General features: G+C 25.9%; 1 protein-coding gene across 3 annotated transcripts; it reads right to left on the reverse strand.

Moving 5' to 3' along the window:
* Positions 1-2,085: 2,085 nt before the first annotated feature.
* On the reverse strand, positions 2,086-13,163 carry LOC100192260 (acid-sensing ion channel 1). Of its 3 annotated transcripts, none has more exons than XM_065809791.1 (9): positions 13,118-13,163; positions 12,616-12,723; positions 10,975-11,136; positions 7,862-8,598; positions 6,740-6,887; positions 6,375-6,431; positions 6,051-6,237; positions 2,497-2,588; positions 2,086-2,354 (listed from the first exon to the last, which is right to left on the reverse strand). In XM_065809791.1, the coding sequence occupies exons 3-9, from the start codon at positions 11,042-11,044 to the stop codon at positions 2,224-2,226; spliced, it is 1,422 nt and encodes a 473-aa protein (XP_065665863.1). In that variant the 5' UTR covers positions 11,045-11,136; positions 12,616-12,723; positions 13,118-13,163; the 3' UTR covers positions 2,086-2,223. The 3 variants fall into 3 exon arrangements, with proteins under 3 accessions (XP_065665863.1, XP_065665864.1, XP_065665865.1); XM_065809792.1 differs by having other exon boundaries at positions 12,620-12,723; positions 13,118-13,132; XM_065809793.1 differs by lacking the exon at positions 13,118-13,163 and having other exon boundaries at positions 7,862-8,627; positions 12,616-12,753.
* Between the last annotated feature and the right edge of the window lie 283 nt (positions 13,164-13,446).

Below are 13,446 nucleotides of genomic sequence, written 5' to 3' on the forward strand. Positions count from 1 at the left end.
CTCCACCTTTATGCACAGGCCTGTTGCGACTCTTTGTATACGCCCGGGGTCAAATATTCACGAGCGCCCCATCATATCTAATTTATCCAAAAAAGTCTGGTCACCTATACAAACGCTAAAAGAATTGAACTTTTTAGACCGAATTCACCTCCCCAAGGCTGATGAATTGCTTTTACTTCAAACCTAATAATTTTTTAAGAAAAACTGAGAAATATAATTAAAAAAAACAAACAAACAGACGTTTGACTGACTTTATTAAGTTGCTAGTAACAGTAAGCATAAAGTGTAAAAGCTATTCAACGGTCTCCTTTATTAGAAATATCCAAACGTTACTCATAGCAAAGTTTGCAATAACTTCGTTATAGTACAGAGATTTTGTGAGATTGTATTCATTAGCAGATTGGTAAGCCGGTCTTGAGTAATTGCAGATGCGTTGCGCATCTTGATGATTTAGTTACCTTTTTCTAGTTAAGACATGCTTAGAGCTGTCTTGACTAGAAAAAGGTAACTAAACGACCGCTATTCTTCAGTGATGGAAACCGGAATCGTGTTAAAAATGTGTAGCAAATAGCATATTGATTCAAATAGAATCTCCTCCAGTCTAGGTCATTCAACTTCTTTACTCAACCTACTATCAGATTCTAAGAGCCATAGGAACAAAAACCTATTTTTTAACTTTTCTGCAGCTTAAATCCTTTGAACCAAATTTGAACCAAAATGTTGAATCACAGGATTGTCATCAAGATGAACTCAAATGACTGAATTCATTTTTCTAGATATTTTACTTTAATAGTTCATCGGTTAGATTAAGGTCACCAAGCTTTTGCAAAGATATAAGGACATTCATAGGTTGCTTAACCAACGGCTTCACAATCTCAATATGTGCACTCCATTGGGTTTTCAAGGTTTGATAAAAAGACATACCAGTTTTCTCAGCCGAGACTTTTTATTTAATAGGGCTTCCATTAAAAAGATTGTAAAATAAATGAAAGGTTAAGATTCAAACGTTTTAATAACTGATCTTTTATCAACACTATAGGAGACAAATTGGGGAAGAAAGGTAATTTGCTCCGTTAACGAGAATGGAGTCTCTTTAATGATGATAAATTTATTTTGAGAACTCCAACCTAAATAATGGGGATCACTTTTCTTAACATCTTGTTGGCAGCGGAAAAACTTCTTCAATAAAATAAAATGAAAGTGTAAATAAAAGTTTTTGTTGATTTTTTTCTGCCTTTACAGCCAGAATATTTTTTTCTTGAAACTCAACATATGTTGTTTTGTACGTAGTTAAGAAACTATAAAATCAATAATTTTTTTGATATTCTATCATTTAAAAAAAGCACTCAATATTGATGCATAAGTTCATTATATTATATACTTTATACTGTAATAAAATTTTTTACTTGTTTAATAATTTTTACTCTGTTTGATTAATTCAAAAAATATTAAGTATTGAACTCGAATGTAAGAAATTTATATAGTTATTATGATATTTAGCAAATTTAAAAAAAAATTTAGAATTCCAAGTATAAACTGTACTTTAACCACATTGAATACTATTTTATTACGCACACACTTACAAACACACTTACACACACACACACTCACACACACACACACACACACACACACACACACACACACACACACACACACACACACACACACACACACACACATATATATATATATATACAAATGGGTTTTAATGATGTATTTTTTGACATATGAACTACTGACATCTAACTAAAAGTAGGCTAATCGGGTAACCAAGTTACTTTACTTTTGACATAAGCAGCTTAACGAACAAAATCATTAATGCCTTATCAATCTATTTTAATAAAGTGAAAAAAAAATTTTAGTTTGTGTGCGCCCCTTCTAATCCTGCGTCGGCGTACAAAGTACCCAATGCCCCCCTTCCTTCAATCGAAGCAGCTATGTTTATGCACCCCACATATTCCCCCAATGCTCCGCACTTTATCATATAATTGTTCCTCAAATTCTATTTTAAATGAACTCTTGAAGAGTTTTTTTAAAAACAATGTTTACTTAATAATTAACCACATATTCAAACCATCAATATCAAAAAAAAAATTAAATCTTTTATTATTTCAAATACTATCAAAAATAAATAATACATTCTATAATAATAGCTTCTTATAAGTTTTATAAAGTCAATACTCTTTTCTCAAACCAAATCATTATCAATAGCCAATCAAATCATGGTGTTTCTTTTGTTGTAAATTTTTCAAAAAATCTTGTGTAGAGTATCATTGCTAAGCAATCAATGAATTCAAAATATGACATCACTCCTGCTCCTATAAACAACCCTATCTGACCACCAACATCTCCTAAAATGAAAAAAGTACGACTGAAATTTTGACTAAAACTTAGTACCTAATTAATTCTTGGTTTTATATAAGTATCTAGTTTCCGGGTCAAGAGATTTTTGGACCTTGTCAAATGTTGTAAATATCTTGAGTTCAAATTTACCTAGCCACACCAATGTGTCATAGTTTGGTTTCTGTTCAAGCAACTCATACGACAAATCATCATAATAAATTACAAGACGAAGTAAATTTTCCCTAAAAGACAATAGTCAAACATAAATCTTTCTTAAAATTTAATAACTTCATATTTAATTCTACTTGTGTATATATATATATATATATATATATATATATATATATATATATATATATATATATATATATATATATATATATATATATATATATATATATATATATATATATATATATATATATATATATATATATATGTATATATATATATATATATATATATATATATATATATATATATATATATATATATATATATAAATTATGTTAGTGTATTCTACAAACAGAGTGCTCAATTTTCTAAAAGAACAGAGCAATAATAAATTAGTAAAGATCATCACCATCAGTAGGTTCATCGGAAGAAAGTTCCTGATGAACCTACTGATGGTGAAACATAGTGTTGAAGTAATCAAAAATTAGATAAGTGTTTTTACTAATTTATATATATATATATATATATATATTTATATATATATATATACATATATATATATATATATATATATATATATATATATATATATATATATATATATATATATATATATATATATATATATATATATATATATATATATATATATATATATATACGTTAATTGGTTAAAACATTTTTTTGGTGAGCCATATCAACTTTGGTCATCTTCTAATATCTCTAACCTTTACAAAGCATTAGACAATAAAAAAAAAATTTAGTGAACCAAATAGATACAACCATTTGTTTAATATTCTTGTTGAATAAAATGGTGCAACTAATCCCCAGCTCTCAGTCTATTATTGGTATTAGTTGAACATCACCTTAAACTGATAACAGTAATTTTTCTGAATGTTTTTCTAGTTAAGCCATTTATTGTTTACTGCAATGGTTTTAAACATTAATATTAAACCACATTTTAAACAATAAAACACTGCATGGTTTTAAACAAAAATTGAAACTACTTTCTGCTTTTATTTTACAAATGATTCTATTTCTTAAACTTATTTCTATTTGTACCACTTGCTACTAAAGCATGTAAACTTCCATAGCCTTTCTATATTTCAGAACATAAAATATTTTCTGCAAAATATCAAAAGCCTTTCCAGATTTACAAGCAATCAACATATCATAATCAGAAAAGGAAAAAAAAACAATATACTTGTTCAAAACTAATTATTTTTATATCTTAAAAATATTCCCTTAATTCTTGTTTCATCAACTTTCGCATCAAGTCCAATTCAATTAATAATCTATTCTTCTTGTGACAGGGCCGACGACACTGGGGAGGGAGGAGGGGGGGGGAAAAAGAAGTGCCCCCGACTTTTTTTCTAAAGGAATTTTTTTTTTTAAGAAAATTCAAGATATTCAGGACTTTTTTTAGAACTTAACTAATGTGTCACCCCACTTCGAAACCCATGCCGTCGGCCATGAGTGAGTGTGTTTCAAAAATTCCTTTTGAAAATCTTGTTGTGATTTTCATTTTTCATTCAAATATTTTAGAAACTACTGTATAGTATCTAAGAATTTAGAAAATTTGGTTAGCATGGATAATATCCAGAGACTCAAGGATCTTAACCAGAGACTCAAGGCAACTGTTTTACTTATCAAACATACAAATGAATAAACTAAATTCTCTCTGATATATTGAATAGTCATCAGTTTCCCATTTATCTCTTATATATTATCTCTTATATTTATCTCTATATCAAAAGTTTACCAAAACCCTAAAAGCCAACTAAGGTAAAAATTTTTATTTTTTTAAATTTTAGTTAAGATAAACAAGCTAATACAATTGTTATACCAAGTTCACAAGTATTAAGAAAATGTATTGTTTGAATTTTTTTTAAAATAATAAACAAAGTATTAATATATAGACCTAAAGCAGTAATAAAGCCATTTATTTTTTTCAACGCATTGGCTACATTAGGAGGTGGCATGAGAAGTCTTACACTGTGCGCAGGGATTATTATATCAATTGCATTGTATTGTGACAAATTTAAACAAACATCACGGGGTTTAACACACATATTTTCATAATCAACGTTAGCACTCATACATTTTACAAGTCTAGCACGAATATGACTGGATAGCTTGATAGCTCATATGGTTAGAGTGTCAAATAAAATGTAAAATCCGCACCGCGCCGGATTTGAACATAAAAGTGAATAGTTAACTTAGTTGGTTATAACGTCAAATAAAATGTTAAAACCGGGACTAATGTGCAAAACAAGTTCTAATCCGATCACGTGAACTCAATGCTTGAGTAGTACTAATTGTTGGTCATTAATGGACGTTACTTTGGATTAGTCTTTATGACTATTTGCGACTGTTCTTGTGCTAAACCAACAATATTTTTCGATATAAAAAAATTATATAACAAAATATGGCATGAAATTAAAAAGATAAAAATAAAATAAAAATGAATCAATAGTATTATGTTACAGCCGTTGAATCACACTGTTCACACGTTGAATCTACAACGTTCACACTGTTGGTAACAGCTCATTCAAACCTTAATGTAAAAACATCACAACTACTTTATCGAGTTGTTGAAGGGCATTAAAAGAAATTTTTTCTATACTCCAAGTTTATTAATAACAGATAAACGTAATACCATATATCTCACAAACATATTAAGCTTTAAAGTATTATCTCCATTAAAAGATTTCGCAACTTCAGATGTGTTATCAAGAGAGTTGCAATAAAAATTATGCAATGCAATAAAAACCGTAAAATTTTATAATATAGGCACTTTTACAAATTCTTTTTATTAACTACTTTCCTTCATACTTGAAAGTCAGTTAATCTTTAACCAATAAAATGGTTAACAAATGTATGTCTTTTGCAAAAATAAAGACTTTTAATAAAATAAAGAAAAGCTGGCTTTTAGCTTGACCTATAAGCATTTAAGTTTTTGAGATTTAGATATAATCTTGGACAGATCAGTTAAGTGAAGAAAATTTTTTTTTTGAATATTACTTAATATAGTTTTTTCGCAAGCTTTTTAAATATATATGACTTGTAAAAATATGTTAAAAGTGTGTAAATATATATAACTAGTATATTTATGCTACTGGGTAATTATGAGAATCGTTTATAGCAAATTGGTAAATATGTTAAAAGACTTTTGAAATGTGAAGATATAAAAAAGAAGTGAAGAAGTGAAAAATGTGAAGATGAATGAAGAAGAAGTGAAGATGAATGAAGAAGAAGTGAAGATGAATGAAGACTTTTGAAATGTGAAGAATGAGAGCTAAAATAGTTCTCTAAGAATTTTTTTTTTAAATCATCAAAATCAGCATCAAGAAATAATTAAAATGATATAAGTTTTAAAATTCAAAAATGAAATTATTAATGTAATATTAAAAACAGTTAAATTATTAAAAGTGTATTATTAACTACTTTTTAAATTTAAATATATTTGTAGGCCATTAAAATTGATCAAGAGTTGCTCATCGAAACAATCATACATAATCAAATATTACCTCATAAAAGCTAGTTCATCTGTATTACTTTTTAAATTCATGGCTACATGTTGATGTTTTCGGAGTTCATTTGCTAAACTACTAGCATAACGAGCCGTAGGAAATAGAGCTCGAGAAAGGCTTACAGCATACGAGTCAATTTTACACGGTAACGGACAATGATACAATTTCTGTTTATCAAATGTTTCTGGAAAACCATTTTATAAATGTTACAACAGTATTAACATATATTATAGGTGTATACACAAACGTATGCATACACACGCACATATGTATCTAAAACAAACTAAAATTATAAATGCATAAAGTTTAAAAAAAGATTACCCCATTGAGGCCACATGCAGTTAAATGCTTCATCAAACGAACATATCGGAATATCTCCTTTAAAAATTTAAAAGTTTTAATTACCACAAAAAGAATAAAAACAAATGAGTTACCATCTATTAATAGAAGTTTTTAAGGCTTCCAAAGAAACCCAATGGTCTTGTCACAGAACGATAATTTTTTTTTGTTTATTTATTGAAGTCTATCTATTCTCTACCTAGTATCTTGTTTACATATTCAATAATTTCTTAAGTTTTTAATAAATTTATAGAGATTCTGTGTAAAGTTTAAATCTATTATGTTATTCAATAAAAATGAATGTTTGTATTAAAGACAAACTTGACAGAAATAAATTTTAAAACAACCTGGCATAAAAACATCTTTACATTTACACATTTTGAAAACATGGTCTGTAAGTTGTTCAAGCCAGCAGGTATGCATCGAGTAACTATCAAAATATTTTAACTCTACTGAACCACATTTTGTTTTGTACGGTGCTTCTAAGTTTATGATCTAAAAAAATAAAACAATTCTGAAACTATTTTAAATATGACTTCAATACTCAATAAAAATAAAAACAAAATATTTACTGTTCAATAGCAAAAGCATCAATTATATTTCTAAACGTCTAATCAAAATATATTTGGTAAAACCATACCCTCTCCTCCCTACCTTACTTCTTTAAATAATAGAAATTAAAAATTCTAACGTTAAAAGTGTGGTTGTGTGTGTGTGTGTGTGTGTGTGTGTGTGTGTGTGTGTGTGTGTGTGTGTGTGTGTGTATATATATATATATATGTATATATATATATATATATATATATATATATATATATATATATATATATATATATATATACATACATAGATACATACATTCATACATAGATACATACATACATACATACATACATACATACATACATACATACATACATACATACATACATACATACATACATACATACATACATACATACATACATACATACATACATACATAAATAAATAAATAAATACATACATAAAAAAAAATATACATACATACATACATAAATACATACATACATACATACATACATACATACATACATACATACATACATACATAAATATATACATATATGTTTAATTAAAAAATTATGGTAAAAAAATTCGAAAAAAGAAAAAAAACTAGAACTATATACTGCTCTTGTTTTGATAATGGTCGCATCATTTAACTATATTCATATGTATATTTATATAATAATATAACATTTGACTATAGTCACATCATTTATATACATTTTTAAAACAAACTTTTTCTTTTATTTAAATTGTTTTCTTGTTATTTTTTAATTTATTTAGTGTATTAATTTAATTTTGATTTAACTTATTTTTTTTATTAGATAACTCTCTTGAGAGTGAAAGACTAAATTTTAAACTAGATTTTTGTTTGTATAAACAAAAAAAAATTTACTCTATAAAAACTAAAAAATTTTTACTACCGTCTTTTTCTCTATTTGAATATATGATGTAAACCCAGGTGGAAGATGTAGACCTCGCATTTTGACCGGTGTCTCATCTTGTCCGTGTAAAATCAAATGAATACCAGCATCCATTTTATCTCTATAGTATTCATAGTGTTGGACGTTGATTGTGAGTTTTAAGCTTCTATTTATACCTGCTCCGTTCACCTTCAACAGAGTGTGAGGAGATTTTCCAGAATTAAAAGTAAAGCAACTTTCTCCCTGCATCCAGCTAAATTCTGTAAAGTTTTCGTCAGAACATTTTTTTCCTTCAAAGTCACAATCTACTAACATTTCTTTTAATGTATGTCTAGCTGCTTGAATAAAGGTTCTCATTTCTTCCCCTGTTATATTTGCTTCTTGATTATTATTTATAATTGCGTCATCAACTATTGTTCCGTTCATTACACTAAATCTTATATCATTCAAGTTACAGAAAGATACAGCTGGGAAATTTATCTGGTTCACATACATTCTCATACGAGCGGTATAAAACGGGTACGCAAAGTAGTTCATTGTACTTTCATAAACTTTTTGCATGGCGTAAACAAACGCAGCTATTGTTATGAAAAACCATATTGTACGGCGAATAGAATGTCTTTTATCAAATATATAAGATAGTCCGTGAAATGAAGAGTTGTCAATCATATAAGACATATGTTCACTTATCTTTTTATTTCGTAAATCCCGAGGGCTTTGAGTATTTTTTTCCTCTTCTATATGAATGTAAAAATCAGATTAGAACCTAATGATTGAAATGAAAAGATAACAATTAGCAATTTGAGTAAAGTTTTAAAATTAAGAAATTATTTTTAGTAAGATTTTAGACTTTGGTTTCTCAAACCTCAAGTGAACTAGAAACGTTGTTTCCAATACGTCAGTAGTAATAGTCCGTCAATTACCAAGCGTCAAGAAGCAACTTTTTTTGACATTTGTTACGCATTTAAATCACTCATCGCTTAAAATACATCGTTTTAACCCTCTTAAATATCATTTTAAACATCAAAATTTAAATTCTCTTTACTTAAATTTAGTTTTTAAAAAAATATAAAATAAAAGTTACAAGAATATAAAACCTGGCCGGAGCAAGAAGAAGACATTTCTTATCACCAAGTTGTTTTACAATTGTTTATATGTGGAAAAAAAGTTTGAAGATTTCTTTCATTTAAAAGTCAGCAACAAAAAAATTCTTAGAAATATAAATATTTTTAACAAACTTTTTGTCAGATGAACTTTAATTAAATTTGTCTTGTCTATAGTGCATCGCACGTATGGAATGAACTTGTTTTGCCAAACTTTGATTTTGATCAAGCAAATTCTACTCGTCTTTTTAAAAACAAAATAAAAAATGTTGACATGTTTTAGTAGTTTATATTTTTACAGTTTAAAAGATGACTAATAAATAAAAGGTTTTGTTCATAACATGAAAATACTTTTAGAGGTAACTTTCAATATACTTAACATGAAATCCAGGACAAACTTTTAACTAAAATCACTCCTTGGAAATTTGTGGTAAATTTTTATTTTAATTATTAAGTTATTGATTGGGTAATTATAAAAGTAATATTATTGGCTAAAATATTACTAGGTTTATGGAATATGTTATGGAATAAAATAAATTTATTTTTTTCAACATTTAATGAAAGTCGGTTACTTATAAACCACTACATTATCTTATTTAATTTTTAAAACCTTTAATTTGTTAAACGTTATAATATACATTTTAATATCTTTGTAAAAATAAAAAAAAATTGAGTCATCTGCAAATAAGGTAGTAATTAATATTTTTGATGTTAAATACAAGTCATTTGTATAAAGTAAAAACAAATAATAGTCAACTAATAAACAATAATAGTCAAATAATAAACAAATAATAATCTTAATATAAAACTAAGGCGTGCCCCAAAAGTTTTGAGACCTTTTTTTAGTCTTTTGATTCGTTGAGTATAAATGGCTTCCTGTTCTTTAGTTATGATTTAAAACATAGTATACTTTAGTTTTTAACACAACAAGGTTCTAGTTTTTTTTAAAGTATCTCATAGTTTACTGTGTCGAAAGCTTAGGATAAATCAATAAAAGCTTTAATTGTATAGTAACCAATATTAAATCAATTTGATATATGATTAAACAATTCTATTATTACATAGTCTGTATAATGGTTTTTTAACCACATTGATTAAAGTATAATTATTTTTTAGTTATATGTTTATAAAGTCTATTATACATAACATGTTCAATTAGTTTTAAAAAGTTGTTTTGTTTTATCTCTAGATTTGAAAATAGGTGTTACTTTTTAAATTTTTAAGCTGTAGAATAAAAAAGTGGAATAATGAAGATTTGATAGTATCAAAAATAAATTTACCATTAAATTGATCTAACTGTACTTTTATTTTTTTTCAGACTATCAAATGCATTACGTAATTCACCTCTACCTAAACAAGTATCGTCAAACAAGTATCGTCTTTTACATTAGTCATTGTAAGGTAAGAACCAAGTTTTGTTTTGTTCATAATTTTGTTCATAAGTTTTGTTTTGTTCATAATTTTGTTCATAATTTTGTCACTAAGGATTGGAGAAAGATGACTTACAATACATTTTCTGTTTCCGAATTTTTAAAATTATAGAAACTATTAGCTATTCTAAAATATTGCAAAATAAATTCGCGTTGCAATATTATTTTTTCTATTACCATTAACCCAACTATTGGAACTATTGACCCAACTGCAATAACTAACTATAAATAGCGTAAAAAATCTTGGACGTATCAACATATATATATGTGTGTGTATATATATATATATATATATATATATATATATATATATATATATATATATATATATATATATATATATATATATATATATATATATATGTGTATATATATATATATATATATATATATATATATATATATATATATATATATATATATGTATATATATATGTATATATATATATATATATATATATATATATATATATATATATATATATATATATATATATATATATATATATATATGTATATATATATATATATATCAACAAAACAATATAATAATCAAACAATATAACTATTTTAAACATACCATTGGGAAGTTCATTTTTTTCTTGTATTGCTTCTACAGTAATTTGTGCTATATCTTGGAAGTTTAACATTGTCAATTGACGATATTAAAAAAAGATGCAAAGTTGCTCAAGCCGTCACTGACAAGAACCTGTTCCAATTTAAAATCTATCAATGAAGCTTACTAAACAGAAAACTTAAAAAAATGAAAATGTACTTCTAAACCGAAATTATAATTGTTATAAATTAATAGGAGTTTTGATCCTATCAATTTACATAGTTACAAGCTATTGTTGCATAGCTATAGTCTATAGTTTCTATGGTTGTAAAAAAAACAATTTTATACTAGAGTGAAACAAAAAGACATATCAATTATTTGTTTTGCTAAACTTTCCTAAGTCTTTATATTAAAATATTTTTTTACTTAATTATAATATATTTATACTAGATGGCACGTTTTTAATTTCATCTTTTAATCTTTTAACTACCAAAAAGTTATGACCGTTTAAAAATTACTCCCCCCCCCCCCTCATTTTGGGGAGGTTGGAAACTTCATATGGCCATAATAATATATATTAGTATATATATTATATATTATTATATACTAATATATAATATAATATACAACAGATTAGTATATATTATAATTAGTATATATTATAATATACAACAAATTAGTATATATTATAACCTTTTAATGTTAAAAGATTATTAAATGAAATTTAAAACCTGACGTTGAAATAAAGTTTAATATAATTAAGTAAAAAGCATGTTTTAATAACTCATATTGGTGTAGGGGCAGCGAACTTTTTGGGACATTTTCATTCCCAGGCACTATTCGGCGCATTTTTTTTTAAATATTCTTATAATTTAATTTTGAACTTTGCACAATGCCTGAAAGTATCATAAAAGTATCATAAAAGTATCATGAAAGTATCATAAAAGTATCATAAAAGTATCATGAAAGTATCATAAAAGTATCATAAAAGTATCATGAAAGTATCATAAAAGTATCATAAAAGTATCATGAAAGTATCATAAAAGTATCATAAAAGTATCATGAAAGTATCATAAAAGTATCATAAAAGTATCATGAAAGTATCATAAAAGTATCATAAAAGTATCATGAAAGTATCATGAAAGTATCATAAAAGTATCATGAAAGTATCATAAAAGTATCATAAAAGTATCATGAAAGTATCATATCTGTAACATCAAAATACCTACGCTACAGCTTATGTTTAACCAAATAAACTCGTGTTTCCATAATGTGTATTAGTTTGATAGGGCGAGATCTTTGGTAGGGTGTTTCCTTCATGTTTATTACTTTAGTTGAGTGTAATCTTTAGTAGGGTGTTACCTTGATATATGTTATTTTGATAGGGTGTGATCTTTGGTAGGGTGTTTCCTTGATGTAAATCATTTTAAAAGGGTGCGATTTTTGGTAGGGTGTTTTATGCTCGAGCGTTTTGATGTTTGCATGATTTTTTATTTTATAATCTTTTTGAGACATTTATATGTTTTTTAGCGAGGTTGTTGTGAGTGGTAGTGGAGGTGTTTAGGCAGAGTGTTATGCGCTGGTAAAGTGTTGCATATTAAATAAAATTATAAATAATACAGATTTTAAAATACCGAATAAAATATTTCATAAGTTTAAAATTACCAACTTCCTCTATAATTAAGTATTTGACCAATTTATGAAAGCATTGCAGAGCAACTTTTTTTCTTGTTTAGTACTTCAGTTTCAGCTACTTTTTACCTTCTTTACTTTCTAAATAAAAAAATTAAAAAATTCCAACAGTAAACAACAGTAATAATAAAATTGTTACTTATCTTATTGTGATCATAAAAAAAACAAAAACACTTATATTTTGAGATAAATTCTTATGAATCAATAAAAAACAATTTTTTAACTAAACAATTACAAACATTTTAACAACTTACTACTAATACCAAAACATGCTAAGAAAATAAAATAAAAAATAATATTATATAACAATTGAAATAAAATCTTAATATTATTTTTTATAACTTTAAATACTTTCAAACTTCTATAATTCTTCATACGCTATAACTTTTTGGCCATTTTTTATGTTTTAATTACAATAAATGTTATATGTTATCTGTTTTATTACAATAATATATTAACCATCGTAAAAAACAACCTTTCTTTTAACCAGTTAAGTCTTTTTCTTTAAATTGTTTACGTAAAGATTGAATTTATTAGGATTTGCTGAGAAAAAAGAAATTTTCTAATCTCATCGCTCAATGTAATCTCTCAATTTAAAATAAAGTAAACCAATTATAGGTATCTTCAGGAAACCAAAAATTTAACAATGTCAAACCCCAGCAACATCCAAGAATCTGATGACCACGTTTTTTTCAAAACGCGGTCATCAGATGCATTAAACATAGATAAAATAAAGTATAAAAATTAAAACTATGAAAATTTTAAACAACAAACCAAAATTATATTAGGTTAAGTTTGAAAGTC

This window comes from Hydra vulgaris, chromosome 11, assembly GCF_038396675.1.
Source record: "Hydra vulgaris chromosome 11, alternate assembly HydraT2T_AEP".
NCBI lineage: Eukaryota > Metazoa > Cnidaria > Hydrozoa > Anthoathecata > Hydridae > Hydra > Hydra vulgaris.

Bases quoted from the DNA above. Each gene is read 5' to 3' on its own strand.
- LOC100192260 (XM_065809791.1), bottom strand. From the start codon at position 11,044: ATGTTAAACTTCCAAGATATAGCACAAATTACTGTAGAAGCAATACAA. The intron at 6,238-6,374 runs GTAATCTTTTTT...ATGGTTTTCCAG, and splicing joins CTGCATGTGGCCTCAATGGG to AAACATTTGATAAACAGAAA. The intron at 2,589-6,050 runs GTAATATTTGAT...ATTGTCTTTTAG, and splicing joins GATGAACTAGCTTTTATGAG to GGAAAATTTACTTCGTCTTG.